The sequence below is a fragment of the Cavia porcellus genome, unplaced genomic scaffold, assembly GCF_034190915.1.
Source record: "Cavia porcellus strain 051 isolate PalLab524CR breed Dunkin Hartley unplaced genomic scaffold, mCavPor4.1 scaffold_17, whole genome shotgun sequence".
NCBI classification, from domain to species: Eukaryota; Metazoa; Chordata; class Mammalia; order Rodentia; family Caviidae; genus Cavia; species Cavia porcellus.
In genome coordinates this window covers 70,534,973-70,559,964 of record NW_026947500.1, presented here as the reverse complement: position 1 = coordinate 70,559,964, position 24,992 = coordinate 70,534,973, and the positions used below count along the sequence as shown (strand labels likewise).

The window sequence follows — 24,992 nt, the reverse complement described above, 5'->3', positions numbered from 1 at the left end:
TGTTCCTCCGCAGCTGCCACCTAGAACAGGGGCCGGCCTCTCCGCCCCACTCAGGATGGGCGTGTGTCAGAGCCGGGGTTTTGGAGGTGCACACTGAATGATTTAGTGTCTGGCTAAAGCCAACAGCAGAGCCATTGGAGGCTCACGGGGGCACCAGGTCCTCACAGTGACAGGGGCCAAGTGCGGAGCATTTGAGCTTGGGTGGCCGGGGACGGGGCCCTCCAAAACCAGCCAACAGCAGGAGTTGTACCACAGCTCCGGGTGGCTGTCAGGGTTTCCCCCCACTCGAGGTCCTGGGACCAGAGCCAGGCGCTGACCTCCGGCCTGCAGCCCTTGTGCCGGCTGCTGGTGAACCTGAGGTCCTCCTGCCTCAGCCTCTGAGCTGGGATCGGGGGTGTACTGGCCCTGGGCTGCGGGACTGTAATGTGAAGTGTGGGTGTGGCCGGGGTCTGGGGAGATGGGCTGGGGCAGCGCCAGGCTGAGGTGGAAGTGCCCACGGGTACTGGGACTGTGGGAGGCAACCGCTCGGCCGGCCGGGCCACAGTGCAGGAGGGGGCACGGCAGCAAGCTGTCACCAGGTGCAGGAAAAGGCCTGGCTCGCTCAGGGGTGCAGGGGGGGGGAACCCAAGCAGAGGACAAGCATCAGCTGAGGTGGTCCTCAGATACCTGGGTGACCACACGGGAACCACAGCCCCCCCTCTGCTGGCTTCTACCCTGGAGCAGAACCCAGGAGTGTTTTTTGTTCGTCTCTAAGGTCTTGAGACACAGCTTGTGTGTGGTCCAGCCTGGTCTAAGGGCCCTCCTGCCTCAGCCTCCCAAGTGCTTGGGTTACAGGTATGCGCTGTCCCTGGCTGAGAAACAGATTGTTTTTTCTTTTGGGGGCCTATCTGAGACACACTTGCACTGTGCAGCCCAGACTGGCCTCACACTCACAGAGATCCTCCTGTCTCAGCCTCTGGAGTATATGCCACCAAACCCAGTTTCAACAGATTTTGGCCTAGCCTGGTGGCGCGTGTGGTGTGTGTGTGTGATCTCAGCCCTTGGGAGGCTGGGGCAGAAGAATGGCTGCAGGTTCAAGGCTCTAAGAGTAGACAAGGGCCCAGGGCCTCAGGGGCCTGGGAAGCCCACTCTTCCCTCCCTGCAGTGCAGTTAAGGTAGAGCGTGTGCAGTGTCCACCCTGGGCACTCGGCCACCAGCCTGTGGCCCTTGGTGGACGTCGGTGGGTGCCCTGCCTTCCATGCGGCAGTGCTCTGAGGACTCCACGTGTGAGGAGCCGAGTGTGCAGAGCATGGCCTGTGCTGTGGGTCTGCCTGGCAGGCGAGCAGCAGAGACACCGCGCCTTGTGGGTGCCGAGGGAGGGCGCAGTCTGCTGCGGGAGCAGGGAGGAGGATTCGGGGTTTCCTGGAGAGGCCGCGGTGCAGGGACGGCCCCGGGCTGTGTGTGACAGGCAGGTGGCGGCCCCTCTCCACCTCCAGCCCTGTGCTCTTCTGTTTCAGGACAGGCTCCCGCTAAGGCGCCCAGGCCAGGCTTGGGCTCGGGCCCTCCTGCCTCAGCATCCTGAGACTGGGGTTTAGGAGTGCGCCCGCCGGAGGGTGCTGTCTCACTTGGGCTCCTTGGGCTGGGAATTCAGGAAGGGCAGCTCCTTGGCACCCAGGGTCCCAAGCCACCACCCCAAAGGGCCAAGCGGGGGTCAGAGGAGCAGGGAGGCGGACCTGCTGTGGGGCCGGAGTCACCGCCCAGGCTCTGATCCTCTGACCACCTTGACAGGACTGGCCCCACTCCCGGTGGGGACCCTGTGACCCCCCAGCCCTGAGCCCGTGTGCCGGGCAGGCAGAGGAGGGAGCGCTCCTGCTGGTTTAATTTATTTCTGCTTAACATCCAGTGACACTGACGTACCCGCGGCGGCACCCGCGAGCCTGGCCTGCCCGGAGGGTGGGTGGCCACACATGCACCCGCGCATCGCAACAGTGACCACGCCGCCGGCTCTAACAGTTAATGCTGCCCGGCACCCGGCCCGGCCCGGCCGCACGAGGGCCAGGGCTCCGCCACGGACGGATGCAGAGCTCGCGTCTGCGCGGTCCCGGGCTGAACTACGTCTGCTGCTACCAGGTGCGGTAAGGGCTCAGTCCTCCTCGCTGCCACTTCCCGAGCGGTCCTGCGGGGACAGGGCGTGGGTCACCGCGGGGCCCACCCGGCCGCCCGCATCCCGCCCAGGGCGGGCTGCGCCCTCACCTCCTCCTGCTCCTCCTCGCTGTCGTCGTCGCTCACCACCGGCTTGGCCCGGGACCCGCGGCTGGGCCGGCGGCGGCCGCCCTTGAGCCGCTCCTGCGCCTTCTCCTTGCGGCCCAGCTTGATCTTGACCTTGACGGAGCGCGCTGCGGGGTGGGAGGGAGGGTTAGGGGGGCCCGGGAGCCCCGCAGCGCCCCGCAGCCCCCACCCCCGCCCGCCCTCCGCCCGCACTCACACTCGGACTCCGAGCCCTCCTCCTCCGCCTCCTCCTCCTCCTCGCTCTCCTCGCCCTCGCTGTCCTCCTCCTTCTCGATCTTCTGCCTCACGCTGGTGAACACCGACTGCAGCACGATGGAGTCCTCGTAGATCTGGGGACAGGGCGGGGCTCAGGGCCTTAGGAAGGAGGGCGCTCTGGGAGGCGCCCACCCGGCACACGGAGGGGCCCTGCCTGCAGCTCTCCTCAGGGGGTGCGGCCAGGACGGGGGTGGGGGGGGAGACGGACGGGACGACGACACCCACACGCACGCCTGTCATCCCGGCACCCGGGAGGCTGAGGCAGGAGGATCACGGCAAGTTCCAGTCCAGCCTGGGCTACACAGTGAGCTCAAGGCCGGCCTGAACTGCACAGGGAAGCGCTGTCTCAAAAAGACAGAAATAAAAGTAACAAAACTATCAACAGCCAGGTGCAGTGGCACATGCCTGTCATCTCAGCACTTGGGAAGAGGCTGAGGCAAAAGGATCACTGTGAGTTCAAGGCCAGCCGGAACCACTGAGATTTAGTGAAACCCTGCCTCAAAACACATGCACACGCACACACGCACAGGCGCACACACACACACGCACAGGCGCATAGGTACCCATGCACAGGCGCACACACACACACACACACACAGGCACAGGCGCACAGGTACACATGCACAGGCGCATACTCCCAGCCCTCGGGAGGCCGCGGCAGGAGCCCCTCCGCAGCCCGAGGCCCGGCCGCCTGCACTAGGGGAGCTCCTGAGACAGCCCGGGCAGGCGGGCGGGTGCACTGGCAGTGCTCACCAGCGAGCCCTCCAGGTTGAAGGTCTGCGCGTTCTGGCAGAGCAGCATCACGTCCTTCTCCAGGTCGTTGAGGCTGCGGTACTTGTGGCTGCGGATGCGCTCCTGTGGAGGGCAGAGGGCATGCTCAGCAGGAGCTCGGGAGCCGCCCCAGCCCCGTCCCCGGGCCGCCCTCGCACCTTGATTTTCTTGAAGTCCACGGGCTTGCGGATGAGCTCGTAGTACTCAGGCAGCTCCTTGCGCGAGGGCAGCTGGATGAACACCTCGCTGAGCTGCCGTCCACTGCTACTGCAAGGCAGGATGGCGGGCAGCGTCACTCTCACGCCCGGGCCACAGGGCGCCCGCTTGTGTATATATATATTTTTATCCATACCGGCTATGGCATTCACGGCCACTGGCTTGCAGGCAGGTGCTTATGCCGCTGAGCTAAATCCCCAGCCCCCACCCGTGTATCTTTAACTCAGGCCTGTCCTTGCTGGCCATCTCCGTCCCCTGCCCTGGGGGGACCCAAGCCCAGGATGCCCTGGTGTCCCAAGTGGTGGCCCAGTGACCTTGAGCTAGAGCTGCAGGAACCCTGGGGTGCCTGCTGGCCCCCCGCACCCCCCTCCCGTCGTGTCCACAGCTGGGCCGCACAGCCAGGCACAGAGCCAAAGTGTTGCAAGTCGGGGCCCAGGGCGCTCCTGCCTTAGCACCACCACGCTCCCCATTTCCTCTTTTTCTGGTTTCAGGGTCTCACTACGCAGTTCGGCTGGCCTTGAACTCATCATGGTAATCCTCCTGCCTCAGCCTCCTGAGTATCTTTTCTTTATGAGAACTCCAAGGGACAGAGCCACCCACTCCACCCTGCTGAGCGTCCTGAGCAGGCCTCTTCTCATCCTGGTCACTGTCCTGAAGGTGGCTGTGGCATGGTGGCTTTCTGGGAGGTGCACTGCCAGGCTGTCCTGGGCTCCCTGGAGCTCCCTGGCATCAGGAAGTGCCTGCAGCATCGCCCAGGGAGGTGGCTGCACATCCAGTCTGGGCCCTGCAGGTCTGTGCGGCCCCCTTCAGGGGTGGCCTGGCTCATGCTCAGAAAGGGCTGTCTCCGTCTTTCCAGGCTGTGGCAGGTGTCAGCCAAAAGCTCCTGCCCTGTGGCACAAGGGACCACATGTCCCCTCAGGCTGTACCTCTCCCTGGAGACCAGGTTTCCTGTGTGCAGGCCTGGCACGTGGCCACCGGCTCGAACGAGCTCCGGGACTCTGGAAAGAGGACGTGAGGCCCGACACGCCTGCTGCTGGGGACGGAGCTCAGGCTGGGCCGGGCCAGAGGACTGGGATGTCACCCCCACCCACCACTTCAGCCCAAGCACCACCGCCAGGCCCAGCGCCACTTGGTCTCTGCTCGTTTCTGCTCTTCAGTGGGCACTGTGCCCAGCTAGCCACTGCCAGCACCGGGCTCGCCCTGCCCCCAGGGCGAGCCGAGAGGGAGCCAGAGCTGCCCTGGCTGCCCCCCTGGTGCCACTGGCGCTTGTGGACACTTGGGTGAGTTCAGGTGCTTGGTGCAAGTTTCTGCTGGGAGTTTCCATGCGGCTGGCAGTGCTCGGTCCCAGGCAGGAGTGGCCTCCTGGTCCGCATGGCTCCTCTGTCCCTCAGTCTTGTTCCTCCATGGTGTCCCTGAAGAGCAGACCCCAGGTCTCATCCATGCATCCTCCCGTATGAGGGGACCTGCGGTCCTGGCAAGACATCTCGGCCTGCCCAGCATCGCCTTCTAGAAGCTTCTCACTCCCCTTCACTCCTGCAGGCCGGGCCCCTGCTGGGTCATCCTCTCCTGGAGGAGCAGCCTGGACCTTTTCTGTTGGGGAGCACAGCTGGGCCTGCATCACAGCAGGGGGAGCCTAGCAAGGCGCCTCTCCCCTCGGTGCCTCAACTTCCTCGCCCCGAGGGCTCCACCCTGCAGGGCCGCCCATGTCCTCAGCTCTGAACAGACGAGCGTGCTGGCCACACCTTCAGCAGTCCTGAGGTCACCACCACTGCCCCGGGACCTCATCTCCCGGAAGGAGACCTTCCATCTCTGCCGCTGCCCTGTCACATGAGAGGGACTCCTCCCGCAGAGGCGGCTGCGAGGCACCACAGCCTCACTGGGGTGAGGAACCCAGTGCGGCTCAGACGTCCCTTCGCCAGGCAGCCTTGGCTTCCCTCTGTGTCCGACCCTTGGGCACCCAGCTCTGGCCCTGGGGGCTGCCTAGCACCAAATCATGGCCACCCTCCAGGCCAGGTCGGTGGTGTGGAGACCAGGCCCATCGAGCGCTGGGCTTTCTCTCCAGAAGCCAGCAGAGCCGAGCTGCTGTCCTTGAGCCCAGGGCTGTGGTGGCCACGGTCCTACCTCTGAGAGGGACAGCATCACAGGGCTCACCGGGTCCGCGGAGCTTGCCTTGCAGCAGACCTGGCCCTATGCAGGGGCCTCCATGGCCAAGCTGATCCTGTCCAGTTCCTGACATCCCTGCAAGGGCTCCACTGAACATCTGCAGGTGGGTTCGTCTTCAGAGAGAAACTCGACAGGAGGACCACTGCCGGGCCCTGAGCAGGACACCCCGTGTGCTGGCATCCACAAGCCCGTCCCCGTGGACAGGGAGAGCAGACAGGTCACGCAGGCCACGGTGGCACGTGGGACCCGAGAGCAGGCAGGGAACTGCAGCCTGGTCGCTGAGGCCAAGCCATGGGTCCCGGCTCTACTCTGCCCGGCCGTCTCTTGCTCCACGGCAGGGGTCACAGATGGCTTCTTCCCCACTGCAGCGCTTCATGAAGAAACTGCCTGGGGCTCCATTTCAGTGACATGTCATTTTGAACAATAAAATTTGAGTTTCATACGATTTTCACATTTTGAATTATTTTTAAATTTTTTCCAAATTACCTGAAAAAATTATTTTGGACTACAGGGAATTGAACCTAGGACTTGACAGATGCTTAGCCCATCTTATTTTGAGATAGGATCCTGTTAAGTTGCTATCAAACTTGCATCCTCCTGCCTCAGTCTCCTGAATAACTGGTATTAGTTACACCTTCATCCTCCAGTCTAAAAATCAAGTCTTAATTCTTGGGCTTGTATCACGGGTAATGGGTCCAATTCTGCGTGTCTGTGCTGATCTGCAGATCTGCTCTGCCCCCGCTGTGAGTCCTCAAATTTGGGCTCAAGGATGGTCCACACTTCCTGGGGTTCTGGCTTTCTAATTCTCTAACCATGGCAGACACTGCAAATGGATCACAGCAGCACGTCCTGAGCTTCAACAAGGCAAAAATAACCTGAAAACGGCAGTCCAGAGGGATTCTGGCGTCCAGTGTGGACGGGCCCCTGCTCGCCCTGCTCACCCTCTTCCCCACGGCCCAGTGCAGCGCGGACACCTTCCTGTGAGGGTCTCAAGGTGGCAGCGTGGGCCGTCCTTGCTTCTGATCACAAGGGTCCTGGAGGAGAACAGCTCAGCACTTCCCAGTCAAGCAGCAGCAGGCAGCCCAGCAGCCTCGGCGTCTCGCCCCTGCTTAGTACAAAGTGAGGTCCAGGTTCTGTTTCAGATCCTGTGAAGTCCAAAACTGCTTTGGGAACCAGAAAAACCCAAAATCCAATTCTGTGGGCTCACAGGAAAATTCACTCACGCAGGGCCAGGAGTGACAGTCATCTGGGAAGCTGCCATGACAGAGGTCGCAGCTCGGCCACTGTGCCCCTTGGGGAGGCCCCGGGGCGGGATCAGGGCGCCCAGGAGCTCACAGGCTTGGGCTCTCAGGGACAGCTGCCGTGAGCCTCCGTTTTCTTCGTGGGTTACAGACCCACGGGGAGCGTCTGCTGGTCTTTACTGGTGGTGGAACTTGGGATTGACTCCAGGGCGTGCACACCTGCTTAAATTTGGGCCAGGCTCTTGCCAGGCTGCTCAGATGGACTTTGCAGCTGCAGTGCTCCTGCCTCAGCTTCTTGTGTGCCAGGACCACAGCACTGTGACTCTGCTCCCTGATGGACCTGCAGCAGCTGCGCACGGGAACCCGGGGCCCAGGTGTCCAATCGCCGGCAGTGCCTGGCCAGGGCGCCTGGAAACTGCTCGGTCAGCACCGGCCCTGCAGGTGGGCCCTCCAGGCGGCACAGGGCTGGAGTGACCAGGCCACCACACCACAGGAGCTGTGCAGAGCTGAGCACACTTTTCAGGAATGGGCCCACTGAGTGGCCAGAAGGCTGGGTGACAGTGGCTTTGACATGCGTACTTCCTCTGCAGGGTCACACCTGTGTGACCCGGAGCCACGGGGTACCCCGAGCCCCTTGGAAGTGGCACTGATGGTAGGGTCCCAACTCAGGAACCAGGGGCCTGGGCACCTAGTGCAGCGTGGCGCTGGGGGTCAGCAGGTTCCGTCCCCAGACACAGGAAGCAGCGGTGCCCTGCCACCGAGCGAAGCCCTCCTGGGCACCCGGAGAGGGACGCCTGTGTGTGTCACTATGGGCTGCTGGGTGGCACACCTGTGTTCCAGGTTTACAGGCGCGACACCTGCTCTGCCCTCCCCGGGCGTGTAGTGTTCCCAATGGTTCGGAGGCGGCCTCTGCCTGCAGACACCTCACCTGCCAGTGCTGACCACGGACCTGGAGCCGGGCCGCTGTCCCGCCCTGTGGGGAGGCCTCACCACGCCCTCCCTTCCCCGAGCTGTCACTGCTCACCCAGTGACCTCTGTACCCGTTCCTGTCCAAGAAGCAGCCCCTGGCCTCTGGCCGCTGAGCAGCTGCTGAGTGTCCTGAGGCGGCACAGGCCCAGGAGGACAGAGGGCCGGTGGTGAGGCCGTGGGCCTGGCAACCTGTCCCCCACTGTCACCGTCTCAGGCCAGCCCTCCACAGCCCCACTCCAGTTCCCTTAGTGGTGCTGAGGTGGAGACAAAGCTCAGGGACGGGAGGACGCTGAGCCAGATGACACACTCTCTGGACTCCCTGGCCATGCTTAGTTGCGGTGGCCTGTGTGGTGATGACTGTCCAGAGCTGTCCCATAGCATGGTCTGACAGCACGGGTCCTGTGTAGCCACCGTCCCACTGCCCCCGCGGGGTCCCCAGTAGCCGGTGCTGCCTGTTACAGCTCAGGGGCGCAGAGGGCTGCGGCTGCCCGGGCCCTCTTTCAGGGGGCCCTTCCAGCGTCACATTTTCCTCACCCTCCCCGGGCACCACGGAGGCCAGGACGCTGCCTCAGCCACCGGCTGCCACTGGGCCCCCAGCAGCGCAGGCAGCCGTGACAGGTGCGACCCCGGCCCAGGGCCCTGCATCTCTGTGACCGAGACAGGGCCGCTGCCTCGTTTCTTCCTGACGCTTCCTCTTCTCTGCTCCACGGAACCTGAGCTGCATGCATGTGGCCACCTTTCTGCTCTGGACTTTGGCAGCTCCTCTATGTGACTTCAGATGGTGACCTCCAGGACACAGGCCCTGCCTCAGGCGAATTCCTCAGCCGTGTCATGCACTGGGCTCCCTCCAGGCCATGGTGGCCCTGCCTGTAACTCCTGCCCCGCCTCTGGCCTCTGGCCCAGGCCCTGCCGGGGGCCTCCGTGGCAGGGACAGTAGGTGGGGCCTTGTCACTGCCCCATACCAGCCAGCAGCCTGGGAGGCGCGGCCCAGGGCTGAGTGCAGCCAGTGGGGACCCCAAGCAGGACTGGGTGAGCACAGAGGTAACGGCACGGCCAGGTGCTGCTGCATCTGGTGCAGGCCAGGGACTCCTCCCCGGCCACCACCAGCATGTCCCCGAGCACAGCAGGTGCAGGGGTGGCTCTGCGGAGCTGAGCTGGGCAGGAGGTTCGGGAGGCAATGTTTAAAGAGCCCAAATGTTTTCCTTCGGCGAGTGCACTCCTTGGAAGGGGGCACAGAGCCCACGGCGCCACCCCAGCCGGCTGCGCTGCCCCCTCCTGGCCCTGTGGGGCGGGAGCTCTGCAGACCCAGCGAGGAGGGTGATCCCTGGTCCCCTGAAACATCCTGCCTGGTGGTGGCTCTGGTCACCCGGGGGCCACAGTTCAGCCAGGTGCTGCATGGCTCATGTACCAGGTCTGCAGACGAAGGAGGACTGTCCCGCAGCACCAGGAGAGCGTCACCCAGGTTCCTGCTGGCTTACCTGGGCACCTTCCCAGCAAAGCCAGAGCCCGTCTTACGCTGCATTTGGGCCCTTGTGCAGTGACACGCCGCAGTACGAGTGCAACAGCATCCAGTGACTCCAAGTCCCAGAGAACTGGGGCGCCAGGGCGGCGCTCAACTTCTCCTGAGCCCGCAACGGGCCGCGCCACATCTCCGCCTCCACTCTCGTTTCCTGGTTTCGTTAAGAGCAATGGAAAGTTCTGTTAACTGGGCCGTTTGTGAAATTATCCCCAGATACAGTGGCATCCGACCAGAAACCGAGCTGGTGAGCTGACATGCCCCGTAGGAGACCTCTAACGGGCCAGGTGACAGGGAGCAACCGCACGGCTCGGAGTGCAACCCCGGTGCCTCTGGGCCTCGTGTCCGTCCATGGCTCTTCCCAGGCTTCGGGGAACGTTGGGTCCTGTGAAGCCCAGGAGTGAGAGTGCAGGCCCGTCATGCTAGCTGCCCGGGAGGCTGAGGCAGGAGGATCCAGGTCAGCTTGGCAACTTGGTGAAAGGGTCTCAAGTTAAAGCTGGAATGCAGCTCAGGGTCACAGTGCTTCCTTCGCTTATGCAAGGACCAGACTTCCATTCCCAGGACTGCAGAACAGCAGGAAACCGTCCTCTCTGCCCTCAGGCAGAAGGTGAGCCAGCCTGTGGTGCGGATGGCACACCGGCCCTCAGTGTCCCCACCGGGAGGCAGGGTCCTGTTACACTGCCAGGTGACAGGCTGTCAGTCACCTGACCACCAGGAGCCGCTTCCACCCCGCTGGCTGCTCCTGGCCCACCTGCCCAGGCCTGCGGGGCTGTCCCTGAGCTGCCCTTCCTGTTGCCCACACAGGCAGGCATGAGGTGACTGCAGCTCTTCCCGCAAGGCAGGGGTCGGGGTGAGCAGCCCTGTGGCGCTCAGGCCTCCCCACCAAGGCTGGTTCCAAGCCTTTCGAACGGAGCCTGGCACCTGCACCGATGCGTCCGTGTCCATCCTGGCCTCTGGGAGTCACTCAGCGTCTGCTTCTCAGGCCACTGTGGAGCTGAGGCCACACAGCAACGGGGAGCACTCTTCTCAGATTCCCAGGAGATCTGGCTTTTACGATGGGTCATGGTTTAAAAGTTCCTTGAGCTGGGGATTTAGCTTAGCAGCACAGCGCCAGCCTGGCAAGTGCCAGGTCAGGAGTTCCATTCCAGAACAAACAAAAAAGTAGATAAAAACTTCCTTGAAAGTAAAATCCACTGATTTATCGTGAGGACACTTCTCTACCCCAGCGCTCCTGCTTGCTAATTCCACAAATGGTAGAAAAGCCAGGGGCGGGGTGATGATTTTCCACAGAGCTTCCCGTGAAGCTGAGGCAGGAGGCTCTCTCGCACCCAAGAGGTAAGTGACCAGGCCAGGTAACACGAGGAGACGGCATCTGGGAAGATCACGCAGCGGGGACAGGCCTGCACCCCTAGCCTTGCGAGTCCTGCCGCACCATCATGTCACCATGTAGACGGCCACCGGGCAGGTTCCATCATGGGGAACGGTGGCCCTGCTGCTCTTGGGGTACACAGGCCTGCCTGGGCCCCCAGCAGGAGAGGAGCTGTGGCCACCCTGGTGGCACACAGCAGCCTCAACTATGCATCCTGATGTCAGCTGCACGCTTTCCGGGAGCCCCCCACAGCACCACTGCTGTCCCTCTCCACAGCCTGGCGGGCGCCCCAAGGGTGCTGCTCTGGGGTCCGTAGAGCCAGAAGCCTGCTGAGGCCTCTGTTGGCGTCGCCTTCCAGCCTCTGGGCCGCAGCCCCTTCCGAGCCTCCTGTGGTGTGAGCACGGCCAGGCCCCCGTGGCCTGGGGCGTGGCAGGCTTACACACCCTGCAGCCGCGCCTCTCCGCCTGTTCCCGCCTCTCTCCGGAGCAGCAGGGTCCTCTGAGTCATGCCCAGCCCAGCCCTGCAGCTCTGCCTCGGTGGCCAGGTGGGCTTCCGGGCGCTGCACTGCCATCGGGAGACCCCGAGCTCGGTCCTCCTCACCTCACTGCCCTGCGCTCCAGCAGTGACCCTGTCACAGCACGGCTGGCCGCGCACTGAGGCATCACAGATGCCACCACTCAATACACCCGCAGCGGCACCAGGGCCCTCCCTGTGTGGCTCATCAGTGCCACCGAGCTGCTCAACCTTCCTGTGAGGGGACAGCAGCAGCCAGGAGGGAGGAGGACCCTGGACAGTCCCCAGCCTGGGCCACCGGGGGCCCAGCACCACTCGCCGCGCTGACCGACACCAGCGTGTCCGCTGCCGCGTCCCACACCCGGATCCGGTCGCCTGGGGCCACCAGGCTGCTCGCCACGCACCCTTCCAGAACCCGCCTGTCGCGGCCCCACCGCCCCCTCGCTTACCTGTCCTTGTACTTGATGACGGCGTCCACGATCTTCTTCATCTTCTTGGTGAGGTTGGGCGGGTTTGGGGACAGCTTCTCGGCGGGCGGCCGCCCCCGCTTCTTCTGCTTCTTGCTCTCCTCGTCCTTGTCGCGGCTGCGTGTGCTGGTGGTCGGCGTGGAGGAGCCGGCGTCACTGTCCCGCTTGCGCTTCCTTGACGACTTCTTCTGCCGGACCTCCTCTTCGATCTCCTCCAGCGTGCCCTCCTCGATGGCCTTCAGGGTCAATAGTAGTAAAATAGGACAGCCAGCACCCGGGTCGACACAGAGAGGCCTCGACGCGCGCCTGAGGGCCCGGCAGGGCGGAGGCCCCCGTGCCACCCTCCCTGTCCTGTCCTGTGCTGTCCCTGCGGCCACCGAGCCCACCAGGAAGGGCCAGCCCAGGAGCTGCGCTCCTGCTCAGAAGTACACGGCTGCGACCGGCGGCCCTCGGCTGGAAGGGGACAGCACCGCAGGGCTGCCGCTGGCTCCCCGGGCCGCTCCTGAACACTGCTGAATGACACGTCACGGAAAACCGGCTGCGTGCAGGGCCAGCTCGGTCCTTGAGGCTCAGCGGCACCAGCGCCCACCTGGCAAGTGTGGGGCTGAGTTCAATCCCAGACACCAAACAAGAAAAAGATCAAACTGACTGCACAGGCCCAGCCCGCCTGTCCTGTTCCGGAAAGGACCTCACTGAGCTGCCAGGCGGGACCCACCTGCCACCCTCCCGCCTCAGCCTCCGGGGGAGCTGGACCTGCAGGCGGGCACCACAGCGCGGGCTGTTTAGGGTTCTAGTTCAGGGGCACCATCTCCTCAAAGGAGGGGATGCACAGCAACTGCCTGCACTGCCCAAGGGTGCCCTGGCTCCTGTCCCACAGTCCTCCCTGTCGCGCTCTGCGGCACCACAGGCCACGTCCACTCTGGTCCCATCTGTCCGGGCTCGGGCTGCTCCTGGCTGCAGCAAAGCCCCGTCCTCTGCCCTGTGGCCTCTGCCCAGTGCCCGCCCCCTCAGCTCACCCATGTCCGTGCCTGCTCCTGGTGCTGACACTGGGAAGGGCACGGCAGGGGTGTCAGTTCTGAGAGCGCCCACGGCCAGCACATCTCAACAGACCACTGTGAGCCCACGGCCTTCACCCTTTCTGAAGGGGCGGACGGGGCCCAAGGCTGGCTCTGTTTTGTGTGGTGCAGGACTGAACTCGGGACCTTTGCACTGAGCCACAGCCAAGCCTTTTCTGTTTCCATTCTGAGTCAGGGCCTCCTTAGGTCTCTAACTGCCCTGGCTGGGCGGGGACTTGTTTTTGCTGCTTTGGTGCTGGGATGGATCTCAGGACCTCACACCCACCGAGCCCCTGCTGTGCTTCTGAGCTGGGACTTCTGCCTCAGCCTAAGGTGTGCAACCCTCCTGCTTCAGTGACACCTCTGATGAGACCTGGGCCTTGGTGCTGAGGACACGGCCACAAGGGGACCCGGACGTGGGGCCCTTGCCCTCACAGAAGGATGCAGATGGCAGAGCCGTGGTGACAGGCGTGGTGGCCAGGAGGGCCGGGAGGAGGCCCCAGAACCCAGGGATCTTGGCAAACAGCACAGTGAGGACCCAAGCCAGCACCTTCCGCACCACAGGGGCCCTAAATCCAGGGTTGGCCTCCTCCTGCCCTTTGGCACCTTCCTTAGCCGGACCTCAGCCTGGGGGGCCCACCCACCCTGCAGTCCTCCTGCCTCAGCCCCATGTGGAGCTGGATTACGCAATAGGCCACCATGCCCAGCATATGGGTCTTTCCTGTGTTTGTGTCTCTGTGAGACAGGCTCTCCCCAAGCAGTTCTGGCTGGCCTTGAGCTCACTGTGTAGTCTAGGCTGGCTTCAGACTCGCAGCGACCCTCCTGCCTCAGCCTCCTACGTGCTGGGATTACGGCTAGGCACTAGCATGCCAGCTCATATGTCCTTATTAGAGACAGAAAACAACATGCAGAGGCAGAAGCACAGGCCGAGTGAAGTGGCCGCAAGCCAACAGTCAAGGCTAGAACTGTCCCTGCCCGGTCGCAACCTCAGATATTGGGAGGGGCGTTTCCACGGGGACAGTACAGGGCACGAGACAGGCTCCCCATGACATCACTGGGGCTTTCTGGTACACAGGACATCAGAGCAGCGGCCAGCAACCTGGCAGCCAGTAGCTGCACGCTGGTCGTGCACAGGACAGGCGGAGCACAGACGGGGCAAGGCGCGCACAGTGGGTCTCTCCTCTGCAACACGCGACAGTGCTGACAGCCCTTTACGACACCCTCAGCAACAGAGAGACGGGCAGGCAAAGTGCTGCTTACCCACCGTGGGCGGGGCTGTGCCACAGAGGAGGGGAACCCTGAGCCGTCTGCAGGGAATCGGGTGCTGATACAGGGTCTCACTACGTATTTCAGGCTGGCCTCGCTCGAGGCAGTCCTCCTGCCTCGGCCTGCTAGCACCAGCACTGCAGGTGCACAGCACAGCACCCCGCAGTGTAAGCAAGGAGCAAGGAAGAGGGAGTGGGCACAGAGCTTGCTTTCTGAGACAGGGTCTCGCTGTGCAGGACAGTCTGGTCTTGAACTCACTGGGTAGCCCAGGCTGGTCTTGAACTCACAGTGACCCTCTTCTGTCAGCCTCCTGAGTGCGGGGGGGACAGGTGTGAGTCACAGTGCCCATTTCTAATACAGAGTATTATTTTTTTTATTTATTTCTGTGTTTTTGAGACAGGGCCTCACTAATCCATTCTGGCTGGCCTTGAGCTCACTTTGTAGCCCAGGCTGGTCTCGAACTCACAACACTCATCCTGCCTTAGGCGCCTGAGTGCTGCGATTACAGGCGTGAGCCACCACGCCAGGCTAATATGGAGTTTTTAATAAACCAAATAGTTGTATATTATTTTTTGGCAACATGGGAACTGAACCCAGGGCCTTTACAGTGAACTGCACCTTTACCCTGTTATTTTAAGGCTTGCTCTTAAACTGCTGCATTGCCCAGGCTGGACGCAATTTCCAGCCCTCCTGCCTCAATAGATCTTTTGAAACGACAAAGTGACCAAGAGGCAAATGGAGAAGGATGGAGGCAAGGACGGGGACGTACAAAAAGTGAAGCTGTAGGGTGACCGTGCCCCACTTGCCACGAGGACTGTGACCACTGTGCCCTGCGCACGTGTGCTGAGCAAGGCTTTCAAGGAAAGCAGTGAGCCACCCACAGCAGGGCCAGGCAGGGCCTCCCCACACCACGTGATTTAACCAGCGGCCTCAGCGGAACCCAGGGCCTGTGCCACTCTAGAAGAACATGGGGAGCTGATTTTTGTCACCCTGGGTTTTGTTAGTTTCTCAGGCACTAGGAGGAAAGACAAACAGCTCAGCGGCAGTGAAACACTCCGTCACTGCAAAGGACGAGCGAGGGAGGCGGGGAGGGCGCGGGCAGGCGCTCACAGCTCGCTACCCGGCTCGCAAGGCCTATGGGGTTTCACCCAGGCAAGGCCAGGGCAGGTGGGCACGCACGGCCCCCCGAGGGACTTGGTAGCCAGGGCAGGAGGACTGTTTAAGTGTGGGGACTTCCAGGGCGACAGAGAGAGACAGCAAATCAAAACAAACCTCAACCACCTAACAAGGGCTCAGCGAGTCCTCCCAGGGCGCCCAGCCATGGCAGCGGAGCCTGGCAGTGCAGGCGGGGCCACACACCCTGCAGGGGCAGGGACCCCACATGGCTGGGCGGGCAGCACGGTCCTCCCTGCCACCACAGGGCCAAGGGTGCGCGGTGCTCAGGAAACGTCCCCCGGGGCTCCATGCTCCGTTTCTGTTCCTCACTAAGGGATGGAGCCCAGGGCCTCACGCTGACCTACATCCCGGCCCTGCTCACTGATCACAGCTAAGATGGCCCTTTGCCAAGCTGCCCAAACCAGGCTCAGACTTGCAGCCCTCCTGCCTCAGCTCCCAGAGTGCGGAGATTGCAGGTCTGGGCCACCAACCCGGCCACAGCAGTTCTCTGAAGCACTAAAGCTCAAAACAACTATTCATCCCAGCAGTGCTAAACCAGGTGTCCACCCAAGGACAATCAAAGCTCCTGTCCACACAGAAAGGTGCAGGTAACCATCCAAAGTGACATCACTCACGACGGACTGAAACACTACCACCCTCATACCCGCCTCTGCTGCGCGACAGCACCATGGACCCGGACGGGACGCAGAGGCAGGTGTGTGACCATGTGGCTCGGTCTTCAAAGCCACAGGCCCTGCCAATCACAGACCCTGAGAGTCCCCTGGGATGTGATGTTCCCATCGGGCAGAGCGGTGCCCGGGCTGGGTTCAACTGCAGCCAGGGGCTTCCCTTGGTGGTGACATGTTCAGTCACACAAGAGCCACCAGGCTGGGCCCAGTCCCGAGTAAACTACACCCGGACAGGAGCTCTGTGAGTCTAAGGCGGCAGGCTCAGCTCATGTCCAAAGGCGCCCGCTGCCTGGCATGTGCTCGGCTGCCGGCCCCGCCTTGCCTGGCGCCCCGAGACCAGGACGCTGCACGTCCCCAGAGTGCAAGTGCCGACCTCCGAGCCAGGTGCATACTGCGGGGCCCAGGACAGCAGCAGCCACACTCAGAAGCGTCCAGGAGCAGGCGAGGAGCTCAGCTCGTGGCCCCGCCTGCGTGACAGCAGAGCCTGAGTTCCTGTGCCCCAGCTGCACCTGGCCTCACTCCCCAGGTGTGGAGGCAGCGGCGCCATGGTGGCTGCCACCTGGGAGCCCGGCCCTGCCCGCCAGGCCGCTGAGGCGGCGGCGCTCCTCGGCATGTACCTTGAGCCACTGCTTCTCGGTCAGCGAGTCGCTGTAGTCCACCTCCTTGCGGTGGCGGGAGCCGCGCCCGAACATCTTCTCCTCCTCCTCCTCGCACGTCAGCCGCTCCACCTCGGCATCGTCCTTGATGATCCAGGACGGGAGCTCGTCCTCCTCCATGAGGCGCGGCTTCCGCTTGGGGTTGCGGGCCTCCTCTCGCCGGCGGTCCAGGTCCATGCGCTGCGGCGGGCAGGAGACATGGGTCAGCACAGGCATGGCCAGGGGCAATGGCCGCGGGCCCAGTGGAGGGCAGCAGTGGCAGCACCACAGGGGCTTCTGCTCACGGGACACTGTACTCCCAGCTAAACAGCCCGTCAGACAGGTGACTTGATACTGTCACCTAGGCCCTCAGTGACACCTTGCTCTGGACAGCACTGGCTCTCTGTGCAAGGGTGAGGCCTCAGGACGGTCACCCTGCAGGACAGGCGGGCTCAGGGCCACACACAGACAGAGGTCCCTGCGGGCCATAGGATGTGCTCTACGGTCAAGAGCATCACTCACGACTGCGGTGGCACGAGTGACCCCAGTGCTACCTAGCGCCCTGATGTGGACAGGGTGGGGACAAGGACAGTCCTGAAGACTGACGGCCCCGAAGCTCCCTGGCCCTCCCTGGCTCCCAGCACCCTCTGCGCTCACCATGAACAGGTCGAACTCCTCCTCGTGCCGTGCGATCATCTGGTTGACCGTCTCATCATCGGGCACCTCGTCTTCCTCCTACAAGATGACAGGGCTTTAGTGCGGGGGCGGAGGGGCCAGGCTGGGCGGCGGCCGGGCTCGGAGGCGAGCGGCGGCGTCCATGGGAAACGAGCTGGCGACCCGGCTTAGCTGCGGTGGACGGGGCCACGCGGCAGCGAGAGGCTCACACACGCACACGCACACGCACTTCCGTGGGAGTGGGGCCCTGCTGGCCGTCTCAGCTGAGAAGCCGAGGATTGAATGGGCGTGGAGACTGAACTACCCTCTCACCTTTAGAGGTGGCTCCTCCAAGTCGGGGGTGACGCCCGCTGGCGGAGGGGCCGTGTGGGCGAAGCTGGCACTGCCGCTGCCCGTGCTGCAGTGTCTGCTCTGTGGATAAATAGAGGACTTCAGTCTCCAGGGCTGTCAATCCGGTGTCTGTCACCAGCAGTTCAGAAAAAAAAAACCACTTCAAAGGGAAAGCAAGTACTCATCCTCTTTCCGCTCAGCCCACACTCCCTTTACTCCAAAGGGATGCAAAAAAAATAAGAGTGCAAAAAAGGTACAAAACCAAAAATGAAAGCCGCTCATGCGTCCACCACTCACGCGGGGAGGGGCCGGGGCCGGGCCGGCGCTGTGCTCACCTCGTCCTGCTCCTCGTGCTCCAGGATGGCCTGCAGGAAGGCGCGGCGCTCGTGGCTCGACGACTTCTGGTCGAACATGCCCGCCTGGATCACCTTCTGGTCCACATTGAGCTTGTACTTGGCGGCCGCCAGGATCTTCTCCTCCACGCTGTTCACGGTGCAGAGGCGGAGCACGCGCACCTCATTCTGCTGCCCGATGCGGTGCGCCCGGTCCTGCGCTTGCAGGTCCTGCAGGCAGGCAGCCGTCAGGTCCATGCCGGTGCTTCCACCACCCGGCCCGCCTCCTGCCCGCCTGCCCACCCGCCTAACCAGTAGTGAGGCCTGGCCTCTGGCATTTGTCCCTGGAGGCCGGGGCTCTTAGGGAGCCCAGAAGTGCCTCTCTACACCTTTCTGTCGCCCGGCAGACTCTCGGGGGGAAAGTGCCCTCACAGAAGACAAGTCCCAGGCCTCCCTTTCCTCATGCCCTGTCACAGCCCCGTGTGTCTGCAGCGTGGCTACGTCATGGATTACAGGCCAGACAGTTGTGGCAGTGCGGGGGAGCCTGGCATGGCTGCAAGTGCCAGCCTGCTGGCCCCACAGCCCAGGCCTGGGGCTGGTGCCACCCCCGAACCCCCTTCTGTGGACGCCGGTCTCTTGTGCCCACCATGAGAATTACCTTGGCAGTCATGGCCCAGAACACTATTCTCCCTCTCATCCCCAGCACAGGGCAAGGGGGCTCCCCAAAAAGGTCCCCTGCCTCGGGACCACCAATTATCACGCCAGCGGCGGGGAGAGAAGTGCCTCTGCCACCCGAGCCCTGGGTCAGCATGCTCCCTCGGCCAAGGTGGGCAGCTGGGCCCTGCCAGTGTCCTGGGGCCCAGGCCAGTCGTCAGGGAACTACACCCACACAGGCCACAGAGGATACCAGTGACATTCAGCCCTCCCTGAAGATGGGCTATGACTGACGCAGTCAGTCAGCTGGGGCTGTGGGCTGGGAAGGACACACCCAGACCCTACCGACAGGAGTGTACCCAGGTGGCAGGAGCACCTAGAGGGGACCCTGCCGAGGCGTCTCATAGAAGTCCCCCAAGAGGGACAAGTGGGCCCCGAGGGCCAGGGCTCACTCCAACAACAGAAGCAGGGTGCTGCCGACTAGGACCTCCTCAAGGGCCCCAGGCGGCTGAGACTCGCTGCGTCCTGGCCAGGGGAGAAGCCCACTGCCCAGTGTGCACCTGGGGTCCCCGGGAGGGGGCACGAGCCCTCCGGTGCACCGCTGAGAAGCCCCGGCCCCTGCAAGCTGTCTGGTGGCTGATAGCGGCGCACTGCTGACCTGGCCACTGTGGCCTGGCCGACACCTAGTGGGGCCTGGCACACAGTGGGACACAGGGGCGGAGGTGGGCGAGCAGGGCTCAGCCGAATCGGGATTTACAGCGCGATTGGCAGACACAGAACGGGCCTGGAAGGGCCGCAGCCATAAATGACACGTAGTCCCTGCAGACAGGAGCGGGCAACCCTGCATCCTGACACTCAGAAGGTAACCTTGCCGCTGTCCACCGCCCTCCGCCTCCAGGGCTGGCGCTGCCCTTGGAGGGACCCGCTGCACCCCGTGCGGCTACCTGGTGGGGGTTCCAGTCGCTGTCGAAGATGATCACGGTGTCGGCCGACTGCAGGTTGAGGCCCAGCCCGCCGGCGCGGGTGCTGAGCAGGAAGATGAAGTACTCGGAGCCGGGCTCGTTGAAGGTCTTGAGCAGCATGCCCCGGTCCTCCGCCTTTGTGGTGCCTGCACGAGAGAAGGGCGTGAGCAGCAGCGCCAGGGAATGGCCCAGCCCAGGGAGGACGCGGCCCTGCCTGTGCCAGCAGCGGGCCAGTCTCCTCTGGGGACAGTGCCTGGCAGAATGGGCCTGGGGGGGAACACAGAGCCACCCAACTGATGCCACTGCCACTGCCACCACCACACTCTGCCACCTCCCTGCTGGGCCTACTGGACGGCAAGCGGCCCAGCAGCTAATGCCACCGATGCTGCCATTCCTGCAGACACACCAGGGCCTATGGACCCACAGGACGTCCTGCAGGCCCAGTCCTCACAGGACGAGCCGGGGACACAGGCCAGATGGGTGACCCTGAGCAGAGGAGTGCAGTGGGCTGTCAGGGAGCCTACTGGGACTGCCTGGGACGCAGGGGCTCTGGCTGCCAGGAGCTCAGGAAGGCTGCCCCTGGCCCACTGAGGACCATCTTGGTGACATTCACAGCTACATGCTCCCTGCATCACAGACAGCATAGGGCCTGCTGCCCCTTGCAGCCCAGGTACCCTCGGCTTGCCGACTCCTCAGATGCCCGTGGTGCCCTCCCTCAGACAGGTGTGTGCGCCCACAGTGACAACAGGACCCGGGCATGGGCCCTCTGGAGGAGACAAAGGTCCCGCCTGTGCTGGGACTGTGTGAGGTGTTGCTGATGGCACCATGGCCAAGCAGACTCAAGTCCAGGTCCCATGACCCCTCCTCTGGGGGCAAGGACTGACCCCGAGGTCAGCAGGGGCAGCTGGAGAGGCAAGCACAGGGCCACTGGGCCTGGCCCCAACCCCATCCCGCAGGTCGCCCTGAAGGCAGTGGGGGCAGGGACAACTCTGGAGACAGGACCGAGGAGGCTTGCAGGTGGGGTCCCCACAGAGGAACAGAAGGACCCCAGCAAGCACAGGCTGGTGGTCCATGAGACCACAGCCTACAAGGTGCTCAGCACGGAGCACAGGGCTGGGGACACAGGGGCAGAGGCCAGGGCTCCTGCCCAGAGATACTTGCTGATGCCAGGAGGAAGGCAGAAGCCTGCTGGGCCCTGAGGCCCTACCAGCCTGATGCCCGTGCCTTGGCCTCGTCCTCCTGGAGCCCCTCAGTGGTGGGGAGACAGAGATGGCGTCAGGTCCACGAGGGACACAGGCAGGGGGCAAGCTGCACACCCCTCTCCTCGGGGGTCTGCTGACCCAACTCCAGGCCGGCTGCTGGGAACAGTCCATCCAGGGACAGGACAGGACAGTAGGGCCGGCCCTGGGCTCTGCAGGGAGTGGAGCTGGCCTGGAGAGAGCCACGACCACGCCAAGGCCTCACACCCTAGTGGAGGCCTCTGCACGCCTCTGGTTGGCCAGGAAGGCCAGGCATCGCTGCCTCTGGGCCCGGCTGGGCCTCTGCCCGCCCGATCCCAGCCAACCCAACTCACCATCCAGCCTGAGGTATTTAAAGCCACGATATGCAAAGTAATCCTCCATGATGGTCATGAGGGAGGTCATCTGGCAGAAGAGCAGCACTTTGTGGTTGGTGGCACGAAGTTTGGGGAGAATTCTATCCAGCAGCTCAAACTTGCCTGAGGCTCGATATAGGTCCAGCCTGGCGGGAAGAACAGAGCATTAGGGGCACAGCCTTGGGGCGCGGGCGCAGCAGGGACACGGGGCTAGGGCAGCCGTCTCCCCCAGAGAGACACAGGCCACCCCTAGTCAAGGGTGCAGGGCCAGGGAGGCCAGCCACATGCTCTCTGCTTTGAAGGAGCAGTTCCCAGTGACAAGGGGACAGCAGGCACAAACCGGGTCCCCGTCCCCGTAACAGGAGCTCCAGGTGCAAAGGCCACACTTGGGACCAAGCCCCACCCCACGTCACTGTCACCTTCCCGCCAGCTGCGAGGGCCAATGTGAGGCCAGGCGGTGGGCAGCCTATGCTCTGTGACAGCAGGGACAGGAGTCACAAGGTCCTCCTGCCCCACTGTGCCCCAACTAGAGCGCTTCCTGCAAGAGGCATGTACTCTAGCGCCCCCTGGAGGCCGTCAAGAGATGATACGACGTCCAGGGGCTCAGGGAGGACCACTGGGGCCTGCGTGGAGGGCAGAGCAGGCCTGGAGGCCAGCGCGCCTGGGGACTCTGCCTCTGGAGGAATCAGGTCCCTTCCTCTGGGAGCTGCTTTATCTAGCGAGTGTCCTGCTTGTGGACACTGGACAAAGGTGTCCACAAAGCCCACCCGAGTGACAACAGCCCCGGGGCCCCTACCCCGCCGCAGGAAGCTGCTCACCCTTGCACGATGCCGCCGGTGAAGCCCAAGTGCTCCGAGAAGGACTCCTGCAATGCACGGGAGCGGTCAGCACAGGCAGGAGCGGCCCCGAGCTCAGTCCCAGTCCCACCGCGCACCCGTGAGAGGAAGGGGCCTCCCGTGCTCAGCCCGATGTGGGCACACAAAGGTGATGAGGGGCGAGCTACTCTGGGAAGTAAGAACCACAGCTCTCGAAGGCCACTGTAGGCCTCGGCTTCCGGCAGCGTGGGCCGGGTGCTGGCCAAGGGCATAGCTAGGGCTGTGTTGGTGCCCAGGCCACCTCTGAGGTGGGGACTGCTCCTGTCCAGCACTGTATGTCCCAACCCAGTCTGGGTGCCTTAAAATAAGCACACTGGGCTGGGCACAGCACAAACCAGGCCCCCTGGGGCCCTGGCATCACACATGAGTGAACTCTGCAAAGGGAAGAGTCCTGACAAGGCCGACCTAGTACAGGCTGCTGTCTGACATGTTTAAGAATTTTTTTGTGTTTTCTAAGATATGGTCTATATGCTGCAGGCTGGCGCTGAATTCCTTGTGTGGCCCAGGCTGACAAACTCATGGTGATCCTCCTGCCTCGGCTTCCTGAGTGCTGGGATTACAGGCCTGTGCCACCATGCCTGGCTTGTTTTTTTGCAATAGGGTATCCCTTGAGCTCATGGCAATCCTCCTGCCTCAGCACCCCAAGCGCTGGGATTATAGGTGTGCGCCACCACACCCATGGCCAGCTAGGACGGCTTTTTAAAAAGCCAGCAGAGGCGGCGGCGTGAGCCTGTGTGTTCACCCCGCCCAGGAGCCCCGGGCGGCCGGCTCACCTCGATGTGCTGGAACATGTAGGGGTGGTTGCAGATCTTCCTCAGCTGCATGATGGTGTTCATCAGGGTCTTGGTGCCGCCTTTGCCCTGCGGAGGCAGAGCAGACAGCACGATCCGTCAGTATGCAGCTGGGCGGAGGGATCCAGGGCCCGCTGGGCACACTGGGAAGGAGGTGGTGGCGGACAAAGGGGTGGCCGGACAGCGAATGCTACAATGCTGGCTTCCCCAGGCCCCGCGGGGCTCACGGCAGGGCCCAGCTAAGTGAACCATGAAGACTTGGGGCGGGGGGACTGGTGGGGGCCTGCTCTGTAACGGAGGAAACAGGGACACAGAGCTGCGACAGCTCGGGCAGCAAAGGAGCTGGACAAAGGGCCTCACACAGGGTGGGCACTCAGGGCTGTGGCCAGGGCTGGGCAGGCCGCAAGGGCCTGTGCTTCCATGGCAGACTGGTCAGTCCTGCAGCGGGGAGGCAGGGGCCCCAGAAGGGACGCTGGCCAACTCCAGCACAGCTTGGAAATGGGCAGGGGGCTCCCGGAAGATCCCCACCCTGCTAACTGAGCACAGCAGCCTAGGGAACGACCCCAAAGAGAGCATCACCCTGGAGCTTGGGCCCTCCCGACACGGGGACGCTGGGGCTCACCTTCTTGTCCTTCTCGGAGCCGTCGGTGAGCAGCACCCCCTTGGCCTGCATGTGGCGGTACAGCACGCGCTGCAGCGCAGACATGTCGCACTTGATGACATACTCCACCTGTGGGGACAGCACTCCGTGGGCCACGTGGCCAGCCCATGCACACCCCCATAGGAGCATCAGGCTCAGGGGTGATGGTGTGGACCCCAAGGCTGAGGCCAAGGGGAGACACAGGTAGATAACGGGGGTTCTGGCCAGGACAGGCAACTCGTCCATGTTCTAGAAGGATCGTCCATCAGCCAGTGCTAGTACAGAGGCCCCTGGGCTGGGAACCCCAGAGCAAGCCACCCTGCATGGGGGCGCAGCTCACAGCCTCCCACCCGGAGCCCGGGCACCGACAAGAAGGTCACCACCAGCGTGGCGGCCACCCGAGGGCAGCGGCCACCCGGGGACGCCCGCGTGCTGCTGCTGCTGCAGCCTCACCTTCTCAGGCAGCTGGGCCTCAACTTCCTTCTTGAGCCGCCGGAGCAGGAAGGGCCGCAGCACTTTGTGCAGCCGCCGGATGATGAGGATGGTCTCCTCCTCGTTCAGGTCCACCTGGCCAGGCACAGGAAGAGTCACCTCCAGGCTGGGGCTCCGCACAGGCAGGGAGCGCCTGGAGCCGCCAGCTCTTCCTCAAGGGTCCCCTGCTCCGACACCCCCAAAACACAGGAAGTCGCTGCTGCACGCTCGTGCCACAGGTGACAGGAGCTGGTGTGGCCACGACCCAGCTGGCGTGGCTGAACTGTAGCCAGTCAGCCTTGGGGCTGGGCACAGAACGCAGGGCAATGGGGGGGTCTGGGAGAGCGAGTCTGTCACCCCCCGTCGCCCAGCCTTTGAGTGACTGAGTAAGAGCTGTTCCTCCAGGGTACGTGCTTCTTGGTTAAGAAATTATATACTTTAAAAATAGTAAGAGGCCGGGGATTTAGCTCAGTGGCATAAGCACCTGCCTGGCAAGCGCAAGGTCGTGAGTTGGGTTCGAGGTACCAAAACAAACACATTAATTAAAAACTTAAAGAATTAAAGTGAGGAATAGTGGCTCACACCTGTGATCAGACCACGCTGGGAGGCTGAGGCAGGAGGATTACAAGTTCAAGCCCAACCTGGGGAACTCAGCAAGAAGAAAATAACAGGGGCTGGGAGTGTAGCTCAGGGCGCTAGGGTCCCTCCCCGAGACTGCAGAAACGCAGCGGAGAGAAAGAGCACGGACGGCCCTGGCTGTCTCTGGAGTGGAAAGGGGGCTGCGGCACTTGGTCCCAGCCTGGGCGGGCACGGGCGTCACCCCCACAACCCAGTGCCCCTGAAGGGCGGCTGCTCCCTGCGTGCCTCTCAGCCAGCCGAGGTGTGGTGTTTGAAGCTGGCCCAGGACTCGACCACGAAGACCCGGCCTGCGCAGGTGCTGTGCCAGTGTGGCCTTCAGGCCATCGGTGCCACCGGGGCTCTCAAACACCAAGTGGCCACGGCAACCTTGGAGAAGAGCAGTAGACAGCACCTGACTGTGGCTTCCTGCCGCAGGCCGGGACCACGGGACACGGACACTGTCCCCTTGCACCCTGGATGGTGCAAGGCCACCTCACGGCCC

The 24,992-nt window shown here is 63.2% G+C and overlaps 1 protein-coding gene across 11 annotated transcripts in view; it reads right to left on the bottom strand.

Moving 5' to 3' along the window:
* Positions 1-1,846: 1,846 nt before the first annotated feature.
* Positions 1,847-24,992, bottom strand: part of Smarca4 (SWI/SNF related, matrix associated, actin dependent regulator of chromatin, subfamily a, member 4) — an 82,197-nt gene continuing 59,051 nt past the window's right edge. For 5 of the 11 annotated variants that reach the window (XM_063228679.1, XM_063228678.1, XM_063228677.1 and 2 more), the window contains 16 exons: positions 23,855-23,968; positions 23,384-23,491; positions 22,744-22,830; positions 21,914-21,960; positions 21,075-21,241; positions 19,484-19,647; positions 17,889-18,116; positions 17,536-17,634; positions 17,206-17,283; positions 16,532-16,749; positions 11,731-11,994; positions 3,453-3,561; positions 3,277-3,378; positions 2,465-2,597; positions 2,233-2,375; positions 1,847-2,155 (listed from right to left, as the gene is read on the bottom strand). In XM_063228679.1, the coding sequence (XP_063084749.1) occupies positions 2,123-2,155; positions 2,233-2,375; positions 2,465-2,597; positions 3,277-3,378; positions 3,453-3,561; positions 11,731-11,994; positions 16,532-16,749; positions 17,206-17,283; positions 17,536-17,634; positions 17,889-18,116; positions 19,484-19,647; positions 21,075-21,241; positions 21,914-21,960; positions 22,744-22,830; positions 23,384-23,491; positions 23,855-23,968 (2,094 nt within the window). In that variant the 3' untranslated portion in view covers positions 1,847-2,122. Of the gene's footprint in view, positions 2,156-2,232; positions 2,376-2,464; positions 2,598-3,276; positions 3,379-3,452; positions 3,562-11,730; positions 11,995-16,530; positions 16,750-17,205; positions 17,284-17,535; positions 17,635-17,888; positions 18,117-19,483; positions 19,648-21,074; positions 21,242-21,913; positions 21,961-22,743; positions 22,831-23,383; positions 23,492-23,854; positions 23,969-24,992 lie in introns of all 11 variants that reach the window. The other 6 variants (XM_063228674.1, XM_063228670.1, XM_063228680.1 and 3 more) reach the window with 6 other exon arrangements.